Source organism: Pituophis catenifer, unplaced genomic scaffold (genome assembly GCF_029215685.1).
Source record: "Pituophis catenifer annectens isolate HBS135680 unplaced genomic scaffold, rPitCat1.0.hap2 SCAF_1, whole genome shotgun sequence".
In the NCBI taxonomy this organism is placed as follows: Eukaryota; Metazoa; Chordata; class Lepidosauria; order Squamata; family Colubridae; genus Pituophis; species Pituophis catenifer.
The window spans coordinates 78,516,148-78,542,333 of record NW_027256881.1 but is presented as its reverse complement, the minus strand read 5'-3'; the positions used below and the strand labels follow the sequence as shown (position 1 = coordinate 78,542,333).

Genomic DNA, 26,186 nt, shown 5'->3' with positions numbered 1-26,186 from the left:
CCAACGCTGCCAGGATTTTGTTAAGGTCCTGATGGGACCTGGAATCCGTCAAGGGGAGCCTGTCTTGCAATTGGTGGAGACATAAAATAGACGCCCTATTAAAAAAAGAAGAAGCCATGGCTGACCTAGCTGCCCAGGCTGAGGCATGATGGGTCTTCACCAGGGACTGTTCGAGGCGCTTGTCCTCCGGCCGGAGGTTGTCCTCAGGTGGGCCAGCCAAATTGGTGGAAGCGGACAGGGCTGCCACCGGAGGGTCAACAGAGGGAACCTGGAGTAGAGAGGCAATTTCCGGGGCAAGATTATAAAGACGCCTGTCCAGCTGATTGGGGTTAGGCCCTGAAGCAGGAGCTGTCCATTGCTTTTTGAGGACATCCTTAAAAAGTTTGGGTCCAGGGATCTCTTCAGATTCGACAACAGCCTCCTCAAAGAGAGGCACAGCAGGGGTTGAACCGTCCCCTTGAGAGGAGGGGGGTTGTGAGGAACCCAAATGGGTAGTGATCTTAGCCTTATGCAACAGGGACCTAAACAGTTGGGGCTTGAAAAGTCCCACGAAGGACGGTTGGTCCGGTGCTAAGTCCTCATCATCCGAGAGGTCGAAGTCTCGTACCTGGGCAGAAGGTGCCGCTGTAGGGACCCCCAAAAGGGGTGGGGAGGCTGCCCTAGGAGGGGCAGGGTCAGACGGGGGACCCAAATAGAGCATCCCGAACTTCCCCTTGTAATGGGGAGACATAAGGACCCCCGTCAGGAGACAAAGGGAGAGGAGCCAGAGAGGCTTCTGGAACAGGCCCAGCAGCTGCAGTTGGAGTTGGGGGTAATTGTGAAATAGACCCCAACTGTGAAGGCTCAGAGGTGGACTGAGTCAGCAGCTCCCTAATTGAGGCCTCCCGAAGGGCCTTTTGAATGGAGCGTTCAATCGCCTGGTGTAGACGAAGCTCCTCTCTTGCTTTGGCAGCAGCAGCTTCCTCCCCCTTGGAGGAGTGAGCCTTCCGAGACCTTTTAGCTGGGGCAGAAATGGAAGGGCCCGGTAAGGAATCCTCCAGAGAAGAACGCTTGGGAGCCTTAGATTGACGAGTGGCCATTTTGAATCCTACTGTGGTGATGCAGGCCTCTAAGGGCCACGAGGCACTACAAAATGGCGGCCGCTGATTGATCTCCAAAAGGAAGATAAGGGAGCAAATGGCGAGTGTGACTGTCCTGCAACCCCCCCCCCTAGTCACACCAAATTGTTACCAGCCTGGGAGGTTGTCCTCGTTGCCGCTCCGCTCTCCAAGCGATGAAACCGGTGGGCATATGGGGAAAAACCCCAGGAGACGCCGCAGGTGCAGAGCGCGCTAAAGGGAACAAGCGCCACCAAAAATCAGCCCTCGGTGAAGTCGGCAGCCACCCGACTCGCCGGAATCAAGCTGCAGCCTTGTTCGAGGTGCCTGAGTCAAACGTGCCTTTAAGCGTTCTCTCTGGCTGTCAGAAAAAAATGAGTGTCAGCTGAGAGCTGCAGCCGCCCGAAGCGCCGATTTCAAAGCGCCGGGCAATTAACGAGAGGAGCCTACTACCTGAAGAACAGGGAGGCTCCTGCAGCGGGTTTGGGCGTGAACCCTTCACACTGCTGAGGGGAGAGGCTCAACCGTAGGGAGCCTCAATCCCACCCCACCGCAAGCGGTCTACCGCGGTATCGGGCCGAAGCCCTTTACGCTGGCAGCACCAAGCAGGAGAAAGGCTGTTTAAGGAGAAAAAACCTTAAGGAATTGGTAAAATTGACTCAAATGTAGAAAGGTAGCAGGGTGCGTCTGATCCAGTTCAGATCGAGTCAGAAAGCTGGGAAGCAGCAACAGGAGGAGGAGCTTCTCAACTGTCAGACTCGATCCTGCTAGATCAGAGCAGTTAACCCACTCACTCATGACCACTGGCCCCTCGCTCACTTAGAAGAGCATTGAGTTCCATAGGTAGGCTTTTGTCTAGGTATCTTTGCTAAATGATGAAATAATTATTGCACCCCTATATTACCTTGGTCTTTAGTCTTCATTTAATTCTTGCATTGGTTCATGGCTGGGATGGAGTAACTTAATTGTGCAAGGTAGTGATGTGACTGTGTTATAGTTGATTTTAAGTGAATTATTACACAATTGATGAAGATTCCCTTTTCATCACAGAATAGCATATGTATTTTTAAAAGTCTTTGTAAATTAGCTGATGACGCAGAATGCAACTTTTGTTTAAAAATCCTTATTAGAAAGGTTACTACTACTTTCTTTAATAATTGTTTGGCATTACAAAATAAGCCATATTAGCAAAGCACATTACTTATGTGGATGGACATATTTATATTATTGCATAATGAATCTAATAGGAATTGCATTTTTTCTATATGGACATTTCATTTTAACATTATAAAAAGTACTTCAAATCTCCTAGGAACACAATATGCTTGTTAAATAGCTGCTCTTTGTTTGCCAGCCTGAAAGAAGATATACAGATAGTCCTTGACGTACAAACATTCATTTAGTGACTGTTTAAAATTACAGTGACTCTGAAAAAGTGACATTTTACACTTACAACCATTGCAGCGTCCCCATGGGTCATGTGATCAGAATTTGGATACTTGCTAACTGGCCTGTAGTTATCATGGTTGCAATGTCCCAGGGTCAGGTGATCACCTTTTGGGACCTTCTGACATGCAAAGTCAATACGGATGTCAGATGCACTTAACAACCGTGTTACTAATTTAACTGAAGTGATTCACTGAACCTCTGTGGCAAGAAAGGTCGTAAAATGGGGCAAAATTCATTTATTAACTGTTTTGCTTAGCAATGGAAATTTTGGGCTCAATTTGTGGTTGTAAGTCGAGGACTACCTGTAAGTTACCTGTGACCCTGTAAGAAGTCACAGCATACTAGTGAGTAAACGTCTTAAAGCAGATGCAACTTTGTTGAAATTAGTGCACAATTCACTCCGCTACAGCCATCTTAATAGGTTCTTGCTTTTTAAGAGACCCTTGCCTTTATCTGTTTAGAGAATACCAAATAAGATATAACTCTTGCTTAATCTCCTAAATGTCATAGTTAAATAGCAATTCAATGACATTCTTACCCCAGAGTTCCTAAAAATCAAGCATTGTTTCTTCACTGCCTGTGGTGCACAGTGGTTAGAATACAGTATTGCAGGCTAACTCACTGCTCACTCCAGGATTTCAATTCTCGTTGGCTCAAGGTTGATTCAACTTTCCATCCTTCTGTGGTTGGTAAAATGAGGATCCAGATTTTGGGGGGCAATATGCTGACTCTGTAAAATGTATACAGTGCTGTAAAGCACTGTGAAGCGGGATATAAGTCTAAGTGCTTTTGTTATTGCTATCTGCTAATGAAACTTACAAATCTGGAAACAACACTGAAAACTGGAATAATTTTAAGTTTTTAGAAAAATAGTGGAAAAACTCAGTTGCTTGAAATAACAGGCTTATGCAAAAACTTGAAATATATAAAAAACATAATAAAATTCTGTAATTTGAAACAGACTGTTGGTCTGCTGTCAAATCCTCAGATTACATGAAATTTAATGTTGCAAGCAATTCTCTCCAAACCATGTTAAAACAAATTCATGATTTTAATTCACAAATCTGGGGCACTTTAATTTTTCATTTAGTCCCATTTTAGTGATTGTAGTCTGTAGAAAAAATTCTGTTATAAAATATTTAAGGATACAGCTTCATTACATTTAAGTAGTTGAATGGAAAAGTATCACCCCTGAAGTGAAGGAAGTTATATTCATGAAGAACCTATTGCATTCCTGAAAAAAAGGGTTGCTGCCTTGGAAGCTTTATTGGCTAAAGAACAGAATTATTTAAAAATAACACTTCTTAATTACATAAATAAACAACTTCTGCATAACAGGCAAGGATATTAATACATCATTTTAATATTAGAAACATGAATATCTCTACACTAGAGATAACAATTAATAGAAGAGTAGACAGCCTTGTGTGAGATAATCACCTTTTCAGAATGGTAGATAATTTAGGAAATTAGACAACATATTGTTGGTACTCTCAGTATTTATCAATATCATGCACTTTCATATTACTTATTTCTCTAGAAACTGGGAGAAGGGTTATTAGTTCATACTTGGCCACTGCATTTGTCACATTACTACATGGGTATTTTTGTAAATTAGATCCTAAGGCCGTGAATGTGAACCTATGGCACGCATGCCACAGCTGGAACGCAGAGGCCTCTTTGCGGGCACGTGAGCCCAGCTCAGCTCCACTGCGCATGCGTGCAAATATATTTAAACAAGGAAAAGGAGGACAAGGAAGTGGTAGTAGTAAAGTTTGAATATCTAGAGAAGCAGTTGGATAGAGGCAAAACAGAGCTGGATGTCATCAGTATATGGTTAATACTGAAATTCTTGGGGAATCATGAAATTGCCTACAGATAAGATATATGTATAGAAAAAGGAAAGGACAAGTGATTAAATATAGGAGAACAAAGAGGCATAGTGATTTAAAAAAACTTGGAAAAGAGATAGTTAAGCCAGATTCACATAAGAAATCAAGGAAATAAAGTAAGAAAAATATTAGCCATAAAAGGGAGTAGTAGATGAATTAATTATTCCTAAAGCTACTTTGTTCACCTGTGGAAACATCAAGCAAACAAAATAAAAGGGTGGGAAATAGACAGGCAAAATTGGGAGCTGGCAGAATTTGGAAAGAAGTCAGACACCACTATCAACAGGCTGTTGAATGGGAGAATAAGGGACACTAAAGAGAATAATGTGGTTAGGGGGACAAAGTTATGAATCAGTGAAGGCAAATAACAAAGAAAAAGCAGCAAATCTGAAGGGAAGTAGTATGCATGGAACAAAATAGATACAGTTAAAGTTCAATCTCATTTGTAGATTCTCCAGAATCATTGACAATTAATAAACGTTTTCATATGGAAAATGGAAAAGCACATCCAAGCAATCTTGTTATACTATAAAGTATATTATTTAGAATAGTTATATAAATTAATAAAGCCTGGTGGATTTGTTTTCCATTTTCTCTCCTTATTTTTTTTTTAAACATATTTTGGTGTTTGTCATCTGCTTTGTTACTGTGCAGATGGAAGAGATATTTGTAGCTTTGAAAATATGAGGATATAATTGGGAGAGAAAGTTGCATATTCAATGTGTGTTTTATAAGAGTTAAATCTAGTAGCATTTGGTTTGTTACATATTGATTTCTTAATAATAAATGATTTATAAGACACAACTAATTTTATTTAGATGTTTCTAATTTATATTACAATAATATGTACACAAAATAAAAAGCACTCAAGGTTTTTATGTTTATGCTTATTTCCTTATTTAGACATTGCAAATGGCTCTAGTGCAGGAGGATACCGTCCCCCTCCCAGAACAAAAGAAATAATAATTAATGGTCAGGCAGTGAAATTAAAATACTGTTTCACCTGCAAGATTTTCCGTCCACCCCGTGCCTCACATTGCAGCCTTTGTGATAACTGTGTAGGTGAGTAAAAAAAAAAGAGCATACTAGTCTAGATAGTTGTGCCAGAGAATTGATGTATTACTAGTCATTATATTCATTTGGTATTTCTCATTATTAAAGTACTTTGCTGTTTTGTCAAACTGGTACAACCGAAGGCAAATTGTCAGTGTTTACACTTCTCTGTTTATACATACCAGATTCGAATATGTAATTTCAGGTTTGCTATTTGATCACCTCAAGCTTCCTTTCAGCTTGAAATGCAACTGCTGGTCTTCGGGTTGATTTTAGAGTAAAATGTCATATCCAAACTTAATGTTTAAGAAATCTGTTAATAAGCTGAGACATACATTTTGCTAAAGATAATACACATCCCAATAAAACAACATTTGCTTCAGTACACAAAGTAACAGAAAAGGCATAATACTTAATTTTATAACCCAAAACATGATTATTTTTTTTTTACATTATAATGGTTTTGGGCTTCTATGATTAAAAAGGGTATACACGCTTTTGGGTAAAAAAATGCAAAAAAAAAAAAAAGATCCCTTGGTTGACTCCAGATTACTTCATGGACATACCTATGTCATTTTCCATCGCAACTATACTGAAGTAGTTTATCAGTGCCTTCTTCTGGGACTGTTCGTTTAAATCCCCAGTCTACCTGACAACCCTGAGTACTTGTTCATTCAGATATTAAGCAGACCTGATTCTTGTTTAGCTTCCAGACCAGGGGTTAAATGCTACTGGTTTGCACCGGTTTGTGAGTAATAATAAAAGCTACCGGTTTGGGTGAACTGATAGTAAAAAAGAGCTACCGGTTCGTCCAAAATGATATTTCCGATGATCAGCTATGCCGTACGATTTATATTCACTAGAAAGCAGGATTTCCTGCTTTCTAGCTAATCTAAATTGTGCAGCATAGCTGTTCTCCCCCTCTCACTGTTCTACTTACCTTCAAATGGCTTCTTTTTCCACTCAAAGTGTGCATTTGGTGAACACGGCACACACACGCAGCATGCATTTATCGCGCATGTGCAGGCAGCAAACGTGGCAACCCGCAGAGTATTTCACCACTGTTCCAGACCTGAGCAAATTTGGCCAGGTGATGCTACCTCCTATTGGTATGGCTTCAGGCCCCTGAATGAACTTTAATTTGTGAACAATTGTATGTAGAAGTTTATATGGGTGGCAAAAATCTAAATCCAGAATAATCAAGGTGAGAATTAATTGCTATTGTGTTTAATGCAAGGCGGGCATCCACATGCTTTCCCTTAGTGCTAGCCAGAAAGGCTAGTGATAAGGGATTATTGCAACTTGGAAGGCACCAAATTATCTGTTTCTGATCAAGTTACTGAGTTTAATTTATACTTCTAGATTTTCTGTGTTTTAGTAATAAATTGAAAAAAATGTAAACACAGCTGACATTATACAGATTAGCTATGTAGAGAAACATATAAATGAAGAACAACCAATGGATGCAGTCATACCTTGAAATCATAAGGCTTCAGAAAAAACTACAAGAAGGCATACTGCCAATGGGCACAAATGTGAATGATCTTCATTGAATTAGCCAGGTTTTTGGTATTCCACACAAAAGCCCTTGTGTTTTCTGTGGCAGATTATTTTCTAACAATGGTTTTAAAGAATACTGTTAGAATATTTGTAAACAAAAGCCAGTTCTGTTCATCTAATCAGTCAGTTAGGAGATAGCCTAACTCTACCTTCTAGACAGAGTTTTCAGAAAAGGGCTGTTTGTTCATTAAATTTACAGTATATAGCCACCCAGGAGATCCCCAGGCCTAATAAAAGGTCTTTCCATCTTGGCTTGGGGGCCAATCTCATTTTGGGAGGTGGGATAGTAACGATGTTCCAAAGGGCAAATGCAAAAACTGTTCTCCTGGACCTGCCAAAAGAACACCTTCACCCTTTCCAATCTTTAACTACCTACCTAAAAGTATTCTGCTTGGGACAAGTAGTAAATGGAATAATATAAAGAGAAATAAGGGGAAATTATGAATAACAAAAGAAGACCATCACAAAATAGCTGTGAAGAAAGTTTATATATAAATGTTGTATGTTTTGTATTGTCATATTATGTTATAATAATAAATAAAAAAAATTAATATAAAAGTATTCTGCTTTAACTAATATGATAGCTGCAGAATCAGCTCAAGATGTTTCATTATTAAAAATGTCTACATTGCAAGAGCTAAGAAACATGTTCCTTAGCAATAGTATAGGATATTTGGAGCAAAGCTGCTGAATTTAAGTAGTTGGCTAACATCTTAATGAAAATTTATCATTTTAATAAAGTTTAATTTGCTTGCTTAAAATATTTATAGAAACTTACCCCAAATATTCAGTGTATGCTTTAGGACAGGAGTGTCAAACTCAAGGCTTGCGGGCTGGATTGGCCCGCGGGGCCAACCTGGAAATATCAAAGGAATAGCCTGCAGTGCCTCTGCCTGCCTCCTCGGCCTCCAGCAGCACTCTGCCGGCCAAAAACGGGCTGTGTGGAAAAACGGGCCATTTTTGGCCGGCAGATTGCTGCAGGTGTCAGGGTTCCAAGTAACATCCCCAACAAAAGAAGACTCCAAGCCCAGCAGTTCGTCAAAGTTCCATTCTATTAGAGATGTCATATTGGCACATCTGAGAAAATGCAATCCAGGATTGGATTGGACTAGATTACAATTATGTGGCCTCAAGTAAGTGCCTGATCTGGATAGAAAACAAGCAACATCCTATGTTAATACTACAGTTTAATGCCAGATTTTACATACTGTAGATCCATTTACTCTACAATCTATAATTGGCAGCTGTTTCTATTTTCTATCCTGGAAATTTACCTCTGCTGTTATGTCTTGCTGTTAGATTAGTTGAATAATAAAAATACAATAGTATAAATAGCTTTTGTGCCTGGAAAAGCATTTTACTATTAAACAACAGGGTATAAATTTAGAAATAAAAGGTTTAGTGGAGTATGAAGAATAAGTAATAAATGTTTGCCAGTAATATCTGGTAGAAGAGATAGGAAAATGGTTATAGTAAAGAACTGTGGAAAGAAAGAAGGGAAGGGGAAAAATGCATCTTGAGCCTGTGTCAAATGCCCACCATGGCCATGTCCACCCTTGGCCTCACACACACACACACACACACACCGCCCTCAGAGGTCAAACACAACCCTGATGTGGCCCTCAGTGAAATTGAGTTTGACACCCCTGCTTTAAGAGGAAAATAATAAAACAAATGACAAAAATAGTTATTGGAAACAGATGATTTACTCAACCAAACAAATGCTTGTTGAAATCTGAAAGTGAACTAAAAATTCTGCTGCCCATCAAAGATAGTCAGAAACTTGTTTCAGAACTTATAGAGTAAACATATTTAATTCAGCTAAGCAAAAGGGAATTTGTAAATTCAAAAAATGAACATTGTTGGTATATACACCCAGGGACTAAGTAAGAGAAAGACCTGCTTAATATTACATAAAACAATTAAAACAAAAAGTGAAGTATATGGATTGGTTTGAGAAGGCTTGCACAGGAGTGAAGTATTGTTTAAGACTACTTTATAGAACTATAACTATGACATAAACATAATATGTAACAAATCACATGTTAATGAGAACTTAAGCCAATTTTTTTCCTAATTGAATTCTTTTTTTCTTCTACATTTTTTTTCAGAACGGTTTGATCATCATTGTCCCTGGGTAGGCAACTGTGTGGGGAAAAGAAACTACAGATTTTTTTATATGTTTATTTTATCTCTGTCATTTCTGACAGTTTTTATATTTGCATTCGTTATTACTCACATCATCCATCGTAAGTATGCTAGTAAAATCAGATTATGTATGTAGTCATTTCTTTGAGAATTAAACTTTAACTTTAATCTTGATCATTTAGGATATCTGTATCCTTATAGAACCTTTCCCCCCCCCCAACCCAAAATGGTATTTCTTGTTTGGCTTTCAACATAATTTCCAGCTGTAAAAGTTTCTTGTTAATTCAGATCCTTGCCAACTGTTTTTGTTTTAATTTCTTAATCATGTGTAGCCTTTTTAAGTTAGGTTATATAGAAGAATAATTAGCTATTATTGTCAGTTTTTCTGCAGGCTCTTTTCACTGAGTGGTAGACTTTCAGTAGAAATCAAGGTCCCTTACACCTCAGTGGAACAATCTTAAAGATCTTAACAAATTCTAGTTCAGGTACATAGTTAATCAAATAAGCAGTCAGTATGGTGTAGTGCTTTGAGTTCTGGACTGAAAGAGAAGAGATCATCTTCAGGTTACCACTTGATGATGGAACGTTATTGGGTGATCCTTTACTAAATATTATCATTCAGCCCAATCTATGTCACAAACCTGTTGTGAAGACAAAATAGGGGCTGTAAAGCTAAATAACACATACATACTAACCTATATAAAAATCATATTATATACTTATCTTAGTAAAGGTGGAATCAGCTAGAGTTTTGTTTCATTTTAGCCCAATGGCAGATGTGGTTAGTTTGTTCAGTAGCATGAACTGATTTGATATTCTATTTTGGGAGCTGCCACCATGGATGGAAAAAGAGATAAAAGGCTGAATCCAGCCTCTCATTTCCCAAAATGCTATTGTGGCCAGTTCTTCAAAGGGCCCTTCACTCAAGAATTCCATAGAATGGCCAAGAGCCTTTTTTTTATTTCAGCTAAATATGAATCTAACAAATAATGCACTTGGGGCTTTGAATTCATTAAGCTGAAATTTACTGCTGGCTGCTCATATCTCCTAGTAGTATCTCCAAAGGAATTTGTAAAAAGCTTGGAATTTGGGTCAAACTGTAGTTAAAGATCTCCTGATCCAGCCAAAACATTTTTGTGTGCGTGAGAGAGAAAATAAATCACTAAGCACATTTTTTATGGAGAAAACTGAGCTTGAAATATTTTGTTTCCATATTAGGATAGTAAAAAGAAGGAAATCATGAATCTTATTTATATGTAACTAATGCCTGCAGACATTAATCTGGTGTTACTGAGAAACTATCCTGCATATGCAATTCTGATTTTACTTTCCCTATTTTTTATTGAATAGTTTCATCAACATTTTAAGGCTGGTTTAAATAAATTATGTTTGTGATTATTTGAAAATACAATTGTATGTTGAGTTTTCAGATACTTTCACCTATGTTTCATTGTATTTGACATGTATTATCTTTACAGGAACTCAGAAAACAGGATTTTTAACTGCACTTAAAGACAGTCCTGCAAGATATCCTTTCACTGAAATACATTTACCTCTGTTGGAATAATTTTTAAAGAACTAATATTTAGATATATTTCGGTTTACTTTCTGCTGGCAGATTATGGATTTTTTAAATTAATGGATATGAAATCATTAAATTAAAACATATGTACCTCACTTCTGTGAGTTTATATGTAAAAATATATGACAGCTTTACATGTAATATATAGCTGATTTTCCCATCAAGTTGCTCTTTAAAGCAATGGCATCTCAATTCCCCACATCCCCAACCAACATGACCAATCTCTGCTGGCTCAGAATTATGGGAGCAGAAGTCCAAGCACATCAGGAAGGCCCCAGATTGAGAAAAGCTGGCCTATAAATCTTAATGGCCAGAATATTTTTGTAGCACAGTTGTAAACATTTTTGATGAGATAGTGAAATGAGTTTGCAGTTTCAGACTTATTCCTTAGCTTATATAGGAATATTTATTTATTTATTTATTTATTTATTTATTTATTTATTACATGTATTTATATGCCGCCATTCTCCCGAAGGACTCAGGGCGGCGAACACAAGTTAAGAAACAAGTACAATAAAATCCCATTTTAAACCAAATAACTAATTAATAGTAAATAATAAAGCCCGGAATCAGAGTCAGCCTATTTGTTTGAATAGCCAAGTCTATTCAATATGATAGATCACACACACAAAAATGGTTCTTTGTAAAATAAAAATTCCTCACATAATGTGCATTAGGTGCTAAAAGTATCCAAAAGAAAACCTGCTATAATATACTTAACAGGCATTCTCAGAGAATTAGCAGAAAACCAGGATCGTAGTCATGCAATACTTTTTTATTGGTTTACATGACACTTGCTTTTCCCTCTACCTCAGTAGGTTCTCATGGGGCTGATTCTGCTATTGTGTTGGAGTGATGACTAAAAAATGTGTATCATTCATGGGTTTTCAATATGACCCCTTAAACCCTGTAAATTCAGAAGAAGGCTCATAGGTATACACACTGCTTTCTTATAATGTATACATTTTAAGCAATTGCATACATTTAGAAATGTTAGGATAACATCTCCACACAATAGCGAGCATTGAGTGCTACAAATTTTAATGGAAATTATGAGGTAGCAAATAAAAGGTTTTCAGCCATAAAATGGCTAAACATTACTTAATTAAGCACAAATACTGAAATATAAACACCTAATAGCTTCTGTTCAAACACTGTTTGTAAATAATGTAGTAGCCTCCAATTAAAAGAATCACAGTTCTTTCTAATTATGCTTTTCCATTCCCTGCAAATGAAAGAGCTTTTTATATATTCTGAACAAAAGGATTATTGATGCCAAATTTGTTGATTACTTTACAGGAACAATTAGTGATTCATTCATTATCATTTGCATTTAGGGGCTAGCAATGGTGGGGGGGGAGAGAAAGGAAGAGGGAAGGAGGAAGGAAAGAAACTGGTAAAAGAAAATCCTTCCAATGTGTTGCATTATGTAATTTAGTAATTTCCTTATCACTATTTATTCTTTCTCTCTACTGTCTTTTTCTCTGTTTTTAAGTATATATAATTCCCTCACTAATAATAGGGATTTTTTTTTTCACCATATAGTTCATCCATTCCATGTGTAAACAAAAGATATACATAGTAATAGAAGTAATCCTTGATTTCTATCACTTGTTTTCCTCATTTTTCATAGTAATTTTGGAGAAACTTTGATCTTAAAAGATAATGGGGGGGGGGATTTCATTTTAAACATACCGGTAATTTGTAGGATTGAGCCATATGTTTTCAAATGATTAATGCTCAGGATAGAAACTAAAATACATTTTTGAAGTTTAATAAACTTACCAGAATTCACACACAGTTTTGAAAGGTTATTTGCATATTTCATCAAGTTTATTGCAACAGAATAATAATTGAGGAAAGAACAGTACTCCATGCTCAATAAAAACAGAAGAATTGTATTAGAAATGTTGAAGATACAATGGATTTGAGGTCTTCAAAGAGAGCTAAAGTAAGAATAATAGTAATAGTATCATCTAGTCTTTAGGAACATATATGGGCTTATGGTTCTACTTCTTTTAGGCTCCTGAGAATATTTATAGATTGTTTGCTTCTCTTGTTTTATGATAGCTTGCTCCTTATTTATTGCTTGTGTCACCAAAGATGTTTTGCATTATAATCTTAATCCCATTCAGTCAGGGGTGAAATGCTCCCGGTTCGGACCGGATCGCCCGATCTGGTAGCGATGGCGGCAGGTGGTTCGGAGAACCGGTAGCAAAAATCCCTGCAGCGCCCCCCCCCCATGTCAAGCTGAGCCACACGATCATCAGAGGCTTTTTTTTTTTAACTTTTAAAAGCATTTTTTCTACAACTTCTTCCTCCGAAAAATGCTTTTAAAAGTAAAAAAAAAAACCTGATGATCGTGCGGCTTAGCTGGGATCATCAGAGGCTTTTCAACGCATTTTTTTCTGCAACCTCTTCCGGGGAAGAGGTGGTTAAAAAAATGCTTTGAAAAGGCTCTGCCGATCAGACAACACAGTTGGGATCATCAGAGCCTTTTCAAAGCATTTTTAAACCACCTCTTCCCCGGAAGAGGTTGAAAAAAAAAATGCTTTAAAAGTCTCTCTGACGATCCCAGCTGTGTTGCCTGATCGGCAGAGCCTTTTCAAAGCATTTTTTGCATTTGCAGAAAAAATGCTTTGAAAAGTTAAAAAAAAAAAAGTTGGCCACGCCCACCCAGTCATATTACCCCACCACCACCAAGCCACGCCCACAGAACCGGTAGTAACAAATTTTACATTTCACCCCTGCATTCAGTTCTTCTTCATGCTTATTTGCAAAATATATATGTATGGAGAGTAGATGTGTTTGTATAACAAGCTTTTCGTATTCAGAATTTTGGATAGTTGTACTGTTATATGGTTTCATGCTTTCTTACATGTTATCATAGCTACATTTCTCAATAATATTTGAATATCATAACTTAATGGCGAAGATTGTTTATTTTGCCCTGGCTGCACCAATCTAACATATAATAAACATATTTCTTTAAAATTCTAGGCAAAGAGGATTTTAAAATGTACATCTCAAATAAGGTAGAAATAACATCAAATTACATCTTGTCTGTTGTAGAAAGCCATTTTTAAGTTGTAGCTCCAGTACAAAGAAGAGTTACTATTTTTCCGTGAATGACTGCCTTCAGTGATTTGCAAGAAAAAGACTTGGCCATTGTTTTACCATCTGCTGTGCCTTTTTGATTCCACATTTCAGAGATTTGTAGTTGTACTATTACTATTTAGAAAATGCCATAAAGTAAAATACTAGAAAGGAAAAAAATTCAGTAAGAAAGAAGCATATCAAAAGCTGAACCAAACCAAACCAAGCGGAAACACATCAAAGTTGCCTTTATGATATTATTTCTGCTTTTCATTCATTTGTTCCTTTTGATTGGTATATCATGTTAGTTTTATGCGGCTGAGAAGATATATTGGAAGTTAAGTCATATTAGAATAAGCTATATTTATTTTCTCCCACATACCATCTGTTTAACTTTCATAGAAGAACAAAACTGACTGAATGGTAAAGTATTGCATTAATCTAATAAGAAGACTATTTCCCTACTCGGCCCCCACAGATAATTATTTATGAACTGGAGGATCTTCCTTGACTTGACTGCCAAGAAGAATAGCAGTTATCACTGAATGAGTTCAGATGTAAATGGCAAACATCACTGGCCAAAAGTTTAGATATCTTTGAAGATTTCCTGATACTATCCTTTGCCTGATGGGTTTAACCCAGCCATAAAATCCACTTACCTTCGCTACCGGTTCGGGAATGGTAGTGCGCAGGCCTCTTCTGCGCATGCGCAGAGGGTAAAAAAGTGGGACTTAATGACGTCCTGGCGGGTGGACGGAGCCTCCCGCTGCCCGGACTACCGGTTCGTGTGAGCTGGATAGATCCGGCTGGATTTCACCACTGGTTTAATCCTTTGATAAGGCCTAAACAGGATTTCTGTCACCTCAATCCTTTCTTGTTCAGTTATCTCTTCCCATTGCTTGATCTCTACTGAACATTGGCTTTCACTTCCTTTTCCTTTACCATGGCAGCTAAGCTACCCCTTTATGTACCATTTCCTTCCTTCCTTGTTTCCCTGATTTGTTGTATTTATTAGAAGGCAAGAGATAGAGGTGTCCCCAGGATCTAATGCTTTCAGCATGACAAATGCAGCATTATGTAATTGTGTGGCAGTTTACCCACTTTAGTGCATGCCTGTAATATCATGATACACCAATCAAAGGGACAGAGCTGGCATCATGGTGGCCTGACAGTGTTTTTTTATATGCCTCCTCTTATGGATCTCTGTATTTGAAACTGTATATATATGTGTATATTTTTCTTCTAGCCAGGTTTTCCCTACGTAGCCAAGGTTTTTTTGTAGCTCCAGCTCAGTAGAATCTCATCTACTCGGTTCTGGGCTTTTTTCTTTTCTAACACCTAGCAAGCTCTCACTGCTAGGTGGGAGACCTAAATAGATCCATTTCTAGCTCGTTAGCTGTCATCAGTAGGCCACACCGATCTCCTCCCTGTAAAGGCACAGTATCAATTTTCTTACTTCTTCGTAGGGTTTATGTGTGTTTTTCTTCTAGCCAGGTTTTCCCTACGTAGCCAAGGTTTTTTTGTAGCTCCAGCTCAGTAGAATCTCATCTACTCGGTTCTGGGCTTTATTCTTTTCTAACACCTAGCAAGCTCTCACTGCTAGGTGGGAGACCTAAATAGATCCATTTCTAGCTCGTTAGCTGTCATCAGTAGGCCACACCGATCTCCTCCCTGTAAAGGCACAGTATCAATTTTCTTACTTCTTCGTAGGGTTTATGTGTGTTTTTCTTCTAGCCAGGTTTTCCCTACGTAGCCAAGGTTTTTTTGTAGCTCCAGCTCAGTAGAATCTCATCTACTCGGTTCTGGGCTTTTTTCTTTTCTAACACCTAGCAAGCTCTCACTGCTAGGTGGGAGACCTAAATAGATCCATTTCTAGCTCGTTATGTGTATATATATATATGATAGTATATACAGTATATGCATGTGTGTGCCTGCATGTTTCTGTGTTAATGAGTGGCGTGTGTGTGAAATTGGAATATGTAGGTAAAGAATTCAATTTAATTAAAGGGATTACTTTATTTTACAACCAATTAATTTTAAACAATACTATATTTTATTCTAATCCTGCCCTTTTGGCAAGTTATAATATATATCTCCAGAACTGGTTTTAAGTGAAATCCATAACTCTTTTAAGTTTACAGGATGGGAACCTGGACATTTTATAGGATTTTTAAAATGTGTATATACATGCATAGTTACTAATTTAATCAAATATTTCAGAAAAATATGGAACTTTTTAAATACAGTGTGCTAGTAAACATGGCATGTCTGGTTTTTCCAAGTGCAATAATGATCCTGAGTGATAATCTTGATTTGTAAGAAGGAATGTTCATTTAGCTATTGTTGCCAATAGCCTTTATTTACACTGACTTTTGAGTTAATACTACCTTGACATTCAATCACTGTCCTAGAAGCTGTGGTGTGTTTCTTCTCCGTTTGGTCCATTGTTGGGCTCTCAGGTTTTCATACTTATTTGATCAGCTCCAATCAAACAACCAATGAGGATGTAAGTTTCCCCTCGCTTGCTCTAATTTGTCTCCATCTAATGATTTCATGTATTCCATTTTCATTGTCAGCTTTTATCTATTTTTTAAAAGGTTACAAGGTTCATTCAAGCGTACTGTCCTATTTTTGTCTATTTAATGCATATGACTGTACTTTCTGATAGCTTCTTGGCAAGAAACAAAGCATAGTTGAGACACAGTTCTACAGTAAAATCACTGAACATGACTTTATCTTAATTAAATGGAGTTTAGGCTAGGAGACCACAATGATAGCACTAATATTTAGACAGCCTTCCGCAATCTTTGTTTTCCCTGGAGGTACTCTTGAAATAATTTTCAGATCTCATGGAATTCCTGCAGAAAAAATATAAAAACTGTGAAAACTTCACAATGCATTTAACTTATAACCTAACAATCCACATTTACAACAACAAAATAACATGGTAGGCTGGTAACTAAATTGTAGCATTTAAACATTTTCACTGCAAGCTGTTTTTTTTTCCTCAGTCATAATCTCTGACAGAATTCTAATTGGAAAAAAAGATGTTTTAGAGAATGTGAGTAAGATGCTGGCCTGGCTAGAGAATATTTGCTTTCTCCAAGCTTAAGAAGATGGTCAGAAATGTCTTGGCAATATATTGAATAACTAAAAAACAATATAGTTATCGGAAAACTCTCTAATATAAGTTAGGATCTGTATGCCTGGTAAATGATAATTATGATCCCCATAATTATGTAAGAAACTTTGCAAAAGATTAGAAAATTTAATGAAATACCCATTTTCCATAGTTTGGATTGGGTTAAGATTGATTTTTTCAATCCAAGGTATTTTTTTTTCTTAGAATAAATAACACAGTATAAACTGAAGAGTGCTATTGAAATGAAGAATAATGCATCAGTATTCATTTCTTTATAGATCAAGGGATCTTGGTCAAATAAAAGAAGTAAAGAAAACTTCAATCCTTACAGCTATGGCAACATTTGTGCTAATTGTTGCTCAGCACTTTGTGGGCCCCTTTCTCCTAGGTAAGAGATTTAATTCAATTTTTCAGTATTCTTTTTCTTTTGTTGTACCTTTGTGTGTCCATTGAGTCAGGTAAATGTAACTCCCAAGAGTTACATTGCTATAGATGTGATATGACCTTTGAATCCTCTAGTGGTATGTAATTTTATGGTGTGCAACTAATAAGACACTGGGAAAATTATAGTATACCAATCTAGGCACTGATTAATTTGCTACTGCAAAAACTGAATAAAGCTTTATGGAAAAATTAATCAGCTGGGGTAGGTTTTTTTGTCTTCAACAATAATTTTTTGGTTCACTGTCCAGCTGTGAATGATTACAATTTAAAAATGCCTAGCCATAGTTTCGAAAACACAATATTCCAAGCCGAAATAGTTAATTTGATTTGGACTTCTATTTTCAAATGTATTTATCTTCAGTACATACTGATCCACTAGTTAGTCATACAGCAAACTAAATAGATAACGGAAGCTTTCTCTATTTAAACTATAGAGAAAGTTGGAATTAGTATTAATAACTTTGCAGGGACATGCAACAGATGAATAGAATGTGTTTCTATTTTGTTGACTTAGAATGGTAACTTTATGTAAATTATGAGGGCAAACATTTTGGAAATTAAAATAGTTTTTTACTTACACTATTTTTATCTAACTCATAAGGTACTACAAGGCATCAGTAAGGCAATAATAATAGAGAGCAAATCTGCAAAAAGATGACGTGCTTAATTTTGTTCCATGTATAGGTTTGCCAACTTAAAAATTCATTGAAATATACAATTCTTTGAAATATACAATACCAGAAGTGCCTAAACTTCTGCAAGCAACTGCATTCTAAGAAGCTAATTTATTCTTCTGAACTCAAATTACTTCCATAAATTCTTCATGTTGTTATATTAAACTATTTGTCTTAAAGTTAGCTTCATTCTTATCTGATAAGAATTATTTGTAATACAACTTTGTATTTATTCTATAGTTTAATTGACCGAAGAGGATTTATCCAACCAGATACCCCTCAGCCAGCAGCTTCCTCAAATGGCATTACAATGTATGGGGCCACACAGTCTCAGAGTAATATGGTAGGAACCATCCCATAATGTTGATCAAGAACTCTGAATGTTTCTCTTTTCTACTTTTCTGAGAAAAAGTCAGGTCACTAAACTGAATCCTTCTAGTACTTTACAATAAAAGCCTTCCATGAATATATTGTAATAAGGTTTCTGTGTTGCCAGGTTTTTAATAAGCATTAATGCAAAATTTTAAAGAACACTATAAGAACACTAAGAAAAAATCATTAATCTAAATTGAGATTGACATGATGAATAGAGAAGTTTCATATTGGAATCTTTGCCTATCTTAATGCTACTTTTTGATGCTTGGATGTTCAATAAGGCATTTATTGCTTTTTAAATTATCTACATTAAATGCCACTGGCTGTTCTGCATAAATTCTTGCTACCTTGGATTTCCTATACAGCTCAGCATGTCACTATGAATATTTCAACGGAATAGTTTGAATTTCTTGTGAACATTCTGAAAGCCACTATATTTAACTACTGCAATTTTTAACTCGTGGTTTTATAAAAAAGAATCCTAATTAGAATTGCATTCTAATAAGTATATAATTTAATATACTAATTCCATTTAGTATATTAAAATTGTGTCAAACTACTTGTATATTTTTACTCCTCCTATTTCTAGACTTTAAAAGAAGAAAACATCTGAATTGCAAACCTTTTAATTTTTTTAAATTTAAGTGAAGTGCAGTAATAGTACACCTTTTTATAGCTATATGTTTTTTTTAAATGTTTTATATAACATTAATATAAGGCTTTTTTCTTGATCAATGACTTATCAGGTGGGTTCATTGATCATTTTTTGTATCTGCCAGCAGTATCAATTTGTTATGTTTTAAATATGAAACATTTTATTGACTCTAGTACCAATAATATATTTTATAGTATTACTAAATGCATAACATAGTTTTATATATGCTTATTTAACACAAAGACTCACTGAATTTATAAGTAAGTGTATATAAGGGAAATAAAATATTTGCTTGTTATAAATGAACAGATTTACTTTAAAACACTTTATGCTTATTTTTTCTCTATTTTGGTTTTTCTGTCATAGTAACGATTGCATATTTCCATTTTTAGGCAGAAGTGTGTAGATCAAACGAAACTAAGAAAATGTTAATAAATTTGTTATTTAAAATTGACTTTAGTGTCATCTTATTTTAATATCCGTTATGCCAGATTTTTTTGCTATAATTTTTTCTTTTTCTTTTTTTTTTTGCCTTTATTGGATATTGTAAAGAAATCTCACACTTATAATAATGGTTTCCATATGTAAACTGAAGAAAGAATTTGAAGTCGCTCAGTAATCAACTTCTTGGTCATTTGGGGCTCTCTTCCCTCAATCGTACCATTATTTTTTCTGATCTACATTTTATATACTCTAACCTGGTTTCAGTTTACTGATCACTATACTATTCTTCTTTGCTGTTCTTCTTTTGTATGCTTCTCCTTTCAGTACCAGCTACTGAAATCTCCTTTTAGTACCGGTTATCTCAAGAGTAGAGTATCAGATCAATTTAATATGGCTGCATTATCACTGAATAATTTCCTTAGCTTGCAATTTAACTTAATCAGTGTTAAACTAGAGTTTTCTAAAGGAAATAGATAATCTGTAATGTAATTGTTTTTTAATTTTTTTTCCCCACTCCCCAAAATAGAGATGAAATCAGCATTAAGAGTTTCTTTTGAATGAAGTCTCATAATATTGATCAATTATGGTTTTAGCCAGTAAAATATTATATTTATTGCTGGGATAAATAATAGAATTATATATTTTTGTAATGATACGGTAGTTGTAAATTCAGATAGAGGCTTGCAATGAAATCAGCATATGTTCTGATAATACTGCATGTGATTAAACTAAGAGTTATAGCCTTTTGATTTCATTTGAACAGTAGTTTCTGAGCTTTCTAGATATTTCTCATAAAGTCAATACTAACTAAACATTTCATAGAAGAATTCAATATTTTAAAAGCAACACGACCTATTAACTTTTTTATATTGGAGACTATATGGCATATCGTGTGGATTTTTTTTTAAAAAAAAAGCTTTAAATGAGATATTCTTATTTTAAATACTATTTTAAAATTTCCACCTGAAAATAAGTACTGAATTAAACACAGACTTATTAAAACTTATCTTTAAATGGTCACACATGGACATTGATATAAGTTTGAATAAGTTGTGGTTTATATGATACAAAAATGATGGTTTGTCATTGTAGGCTTCCCAATGATAACTAATATGCAAGGGATGCTTTGCTGTATGATCACAGCAGATAATTTTGGTATCATCAGATAACAGTACATTTTTCTTTCTTCGGTAGATATAAAAAATCAATTTTGATAGGAAGATAATATTCATAGCCCTATTAAAATATAGAATATGCTAGGGAATTATACAATAAAAGCCCAGCCTGGAAGAATTCTTTGTAAGTAATTGCTTCCTTTCTTTTATGCCTTTCAGCAAAGTTCTGCTTAGTTTCCCCATTTTATTAAGTCATGAATTATAACCTAACTGGCTCTCTGGGGACAATGTTTAAGGACCAGTAAAGGTCAGGCGATACAGAAAACAAGTCTGTTTTCAGACTTTTGATTGTAAGCCTGTTTGTTTTATTTGTTACTGTAGATTTAAGTTGGTATGTATGTTTGTTCAGTTAAACGGTTAAAATAGGGAATTTGATTTAAAATAAAAGTGATTTTATATCTGTCCTTAGCATCATGATGTTCGTCAATATGTATTGTAACATTGTACTGTTAATTTATAATTTTAATATTTGTAAATCCGGGAACAATATTCCAGAAAAATTCAATAGTCTAACATGTTCCAGTGATATGTGATGGTTTGGTGATGATGACCATTTCAAACTGTATATATGTTTAGGTTATTACTTCAGAATTGGTCCTTTAAAACTAGTCTACTCTCCAAAAGTTTTCAGGTTCTCTAAATTAGTTATCCATGCCACTTCACTCTCATTGTTCCCAGTATCTAAATCTGTTGAAACACTGCAAATTTGATAAGCCCTCATTGTTTTATTTTTCTAATTGATGAATGATGAAAATAAGTGATCTCCATAACAGCACTTTTAAGTATCCCCTTCCACCTGAAAAACTAACTTTGTCGCAATTAACCAGGCAACTAACTGATCTAGCATAGTTTTTAAATCAATATGAAGGTTAGTCCTTGCTTACTGACTGCCTCATTGAGCAACCCTTTGAAATTACAATGGCTGAAAAAAACCCCATTTTTATAACCAATCTTTTCATTTATGACTGTCACAGTATCCCATGATCACATGATTGCCATTTGTATGTTTCACAACTGGCTTCCAACAGGCAGCAGAGAGAACACAGAAGTGAAATCGTAAGTCACAGTTGTGTAATGTCTCACTCAATGACTGCAGAGATTTACTTAAAATGGAAATGAAGTTGGGAGTCTGTTGCAATGTTGCGGTTTTCCACTTAGCAACTGCATCACTTGGCAACAGATTTGGTGGTCCCAATTATGGTCAGTAAGCAAGGACTACCTGTAATCCTTTTTTGTGTCACAAATATATTTGTAAATTAGAAATATGAAATCCTTTTATTATAATTTGAACCATCTATATAATTATCATGTAAAATCTTTATAGTATAATTGGAAAAATTAGAACATCAAACCTGCATTAATATTACTTTAAATACCCATTGCTTCACTGCCTAAATGTTTAAAAATATTTGGGTTTTTATGGTTTTTTTTCTCTCAATATTTCCATTATTTTAATAGGGGACTGAAGTTAGATTAACCAGGTGGTAATTGACAGGATCACCTTTTCCTTTTTGAAGGTTGGTAGTATATTTTGCTTTTATCCCCATCCTAGTACACTGCTAGTACTCCATCATTTCTTTAACTAGATCTTTTTATGCCATAAAATATGCCATGAGAATCCACTCACTCACCAAAAGTCATGTTTCCTAAACATTTTTTCATTAGTATTTGAGGCTGCAATCCACAGTCACTCAGTTGTTCTACAGTATTATGAAGGTTATTCTTGATTCAGCATTGTGGATTGTGCCATCTCTTCATAACTGATTCACCTCTTTTTTATTATGTTCAAGAAAACATTTCAGATATTTTAGAAATATTTGTTACTGCTGCGTTTATATGTATGTTCTTTAAAAAATCCTGGAACTGGGATTATTTTAATACTACGGTATGTAGTCCTGGAAATGTCAGTACTTCATTTATCTGTCCTGTGATGTTTGTATTCTTCTTAAGCACTTTAATCTTACAGAGCTCTTTCATCATTTTCTGTTTCAAATTTGGGATAGTTCTTCAATTACAGATTCAGTCCAGATCCTTATAATATGGATTTGTTGTTAATTGTAATTTCTGTGACATCATTCTGTAGATACTCCAGAAAAAGAAAATATTTAAAAACATTAATATATAAATAAGGTAAAATACTTGAAGACTAAAAAAAATTAAAATGCTAGTGAGGGGAAAAAGAAAAAAAAATCCCACTGCAGGAAGCTTCCCTTTCAGCTGACAAAACATTACACATACACCAGAGGTGGTATTCAGCAGGTTCTGACCAGTTCTGGAGAACTGGTAGCGGAAATTTTGAGTAGTTTGGAGAACTGGTAAATGCCACCTCTGACTTGGCCCCACCCCTATTTATTCTCTGCCTCCTGAGTCCCAGCTGATCAGGAGAAATGGGGATTTTGCAATAACCTTCCCCTGGAGTGGGGAGGGAATGGAGATCTTACAGTATCCTTCTCCTGTCACACCCACCAAGCCATGCCCACAGAACCGGTAGTAAAAATTTTTGAATCCCACCACTGACATTCACATACCCAAATGCTATGACATACCAGAAAGTATCCATTGCAGTTGTCCATCGATTGCATACCATGTTTCCTTTTCTTTTGACCCTCCAAATAAGGGCTTGGCCTTATTATCGGGGGGTCTTATTATTTTGGGGATGCAGCAGGTGGCGAGCGTGGGACTGGATGTCCTGTCACTGCCATCACCTCCCCTCCCTGTTCTTTGTGCCGGCCGAGCGGCCCAACACATCCCACCCCAATGTTAACAGCTGCTTCCCTTCCCCGCCGCATCTTTATCGAGAGGGGTGGCAGGTGAGGCAGGGGAGAAGCAAGACACATGGAGCAAGATATGGCTCCCCTTGCCGTCTCTTCTCCCCCCCTCGCCGGCCATGGCAGGGGTCCTGCCCCTTGCTTAGTCACCCACCCCCTTTAGGGATGCAATTTGGGGGTGGCAGGTGGGCCGGGCGAGAAGTGGAATGCAGGTCTTACCTTTCAAGCTCCGTCACTTTCCTTGCCGTTGTGTCCAAGGAAGCACGCTATAAAAGAAAACCTTCACGCGAGTTCATTCAAACTTCTCGAACTCGCAATGTAACATATATCTTTAAAGCAGTTTACAGAATCAGCATATTGCCCCCAACAATCTGGTTTTAGAATGAGGAATACATAGACATTGTAGAAGGGGAGGTATGTTATTCTTTGGTAGCCAAAACCCAGAAGGAATAGCTTTTTTAAACAGATTTTATTAAAGGAAAAAAGCTTTTGCAAGCTACATTTGATGAAATTATCTGCAACTCATGAAAGTTTATGCCTTTTAATAAAATTATTAGTTCTGAAAAGGTGCTAGAAGATTAATTCTAATTCATGTTTATTAACAGTACTTGTGAAAATGATCTTTGGAACAGTAGTTGATTAGAAGAGCCGTGAAGACCTGGCTCTTTGTCACACTCACCATCTTTAATCTTAACCTGTTTATTGATTTTATAGTAATTTCTTTGTTTGATTGTTGAGTCACTCAAGAAGCCATTAAGTTGGGTGGCATATAATTTTAATAAATTTTACCTAAATAGTGTCTGCAGTAATGATGCAACTATAAACAGATAAATGAAGGGTTTAGATTGTATCAACAGAAGTCTGATTGACAAGTTATGGAAAATAACTGTTCCATTTTAGTCTATTTTTGTCAATTCCTATCTTAAGTACTATGGTATTGGAAAATATACTTTAAGGAGGATTCAATATTCAAAGTTTGAAGAAAGACAATGATCAGGAGATTAAAAACAGTCTTTTGAAAAAGAGATTGAAAGAATTAGATATGTTTAGCTGGAAAAAATGATGAGTCTGGGATCTATGATAGCATTTTAAAGATCATAATCATAATCATAAGTTTATTTGTCGAGCATATATAAGATAACAGGTAAAAGTGTAAACATAATTTGAATACATGAAAAGAGTAAGTAAAAAGGAATATTAGGACAGGGATGATATTACATAGAAGACGGTCAAGGTTGTTCTTTCTTCTTTCATAGGACAGGACATGAAAAAGTGGATTAAGTGACAGGAAGGCAGATACCAAGTGAAAATATTAGAAAAAAAACGTAAGAGCAGTTCAGTGGAAGAACCAGTTATACAGAAAGGTGTTGGTCTCCCTTCAGTGAATATGTTAAGAAAATTCTAGACAGGCATCTATGTGGGATTTATTAATTTGAATTCCTGCCCTGTGCAGGAGATTGTACTTTGTGGCTTAAATGATTCTTTTCACCTCTGGTTCTACAATGTGCTTTTTACCCAAATGAAGCTGCAGAGTTATTATGTTGCTGAGCTCTTCTCATTGCTAGAAAACAGATGGAAGCATAAATTTTGAATGTGTACAGATTATCATGTATACAGAGAACTGTATATTGAATTGTGTATTGAAAGCTCTTTAAATCTGCCCAGCTGTTGTTTGAAAGAATCCGTAGCCTTAAATAAGGATGCAGAGCCAAAGTACAAGACCTACACAGAGATATGTAAACATCAACGTACCGTGGGGGAAAAGTTAGCATGTTTATAAATTATTTTATCTGCTTTTCATAATATATACTTTCACTACTCTGGAATTCATCAATATATTGTACATGCTGTCTTGGTCAGTTTAACAAGGAAGTGTAATTAATAACTCTTTTCTTTCTCTTTATGTCCCATTCTCTTTTGTCCATACCCTTCCATCTCTGTATTTCTCATGCCTTGTATATTATTTTGGTACCCTCCCATTCTTCAGTGTGATCAAGATCAGTGCATTCAGAGCACTAAATTCGTTTTGCAGGCTGCTGCCACCCCACTCCTCCAGAGCGAGCCCAGCCTAAGTAGTGAAGAGCTGCCTTTACCAGGAAAAATTACTCTTGGTGCTCCCTGTGCTATGGTGACACTAGGACAACCAACGCCACCTTCTTCCATCCCAAATCTCACATCAGAAACAAGCTTGTCAGAAATGATATCATTAAAAGAGGATCCTGAAAATCATCCATTTCTTACTCCTGAAGAAGCTCCACCCGGGATGTTACCCCTTGGACACAGCCGCACCATGCACAGCCTCAGCCTGGTTAGCCAGGATTCACTGCATGAAGACTCTGTGCGTGGCCTTGTTAAACTCAGCTCAGTCTAAACGATATAGAACATGACTGCAATTAAACACAGCTTATTTAACTCCAAAAGCAATTAGCCTTTGGACTCTGACATATATGTCACTGAAAATTATTATGTAAAGAAACCTATTGAAAGGACAAATTATTTTTGTGCCGTGAAGTTAACCATTACATTTGTTTTATAGCCAATTTATTGGTGGCTTGGGTTTGATGGTTACATTGTTAAATAACCAATTTAGTTGAAATTTGTTCGGTGATTTATAATGTCCAGCAGTTTGGAA

The 26,186-nt window shown here is 36.1% G+C and overlaps 1 protein-coding gene across 2 annotated transcripts in view; it reads left to right on the top strand.

Annotated features, from left to right (window-relative positions):
• ZDHHC14 (zinc finger DHHC-type palmitoyltransferase 14) overlaps nucleotides 1–25,968 on the top strand; it is a 61,161-nt gene extending 35,193 nt beyond the window's left edge. Inside the window, exons 3-10 of one of the 2 annotated variants that reach the window (XM_070951681.1) lie at nucleotides 5,342–5,500; nucleotides 9,163–9,300; nucleotides 10,678–10,726; nucleotides 16,281–16,383; nucleotides 17,298–17,407; nucleotides 18,378–18,480; nucleotides 22,245–22,303; nucleotides 25,542–25,562. In XM_070951681.1, coding sequence (XP_070807782.1) covers nucleotides 5,342–5,500; nucleotides 9,163–9,300; nucleotides 10,678–10,726; nucleotides 16,281–16,383; nucleotides 17,298–17,407; nucleotides 18,378–18,480; nucleotides 22,245–22,274 — 692 coding nt within the window. In that variant the 3' untranslated portion in view covers nucleotides 22,275–22,303; nucleotides 25,542–25,562. Of the gene's footprint in view, nucleotides 1–5,341; nucleotides 5,501–9,162; nucleotides 9,301–10,677; nucleotides 10,727–16,280; nucleotides 16,384–17,297; nucleotides 17,408–18,377; nucleotides 18,481–22,244; nucleotides 22,304–25,541 lie in introns of both variants that reach the window. The other variant, XM_070951672.1, reaches the window with a different exon arrangement.
• The last annotated feature ends 218 nt before the right edge of the window (nucleotides 25,969–26,186 follow it).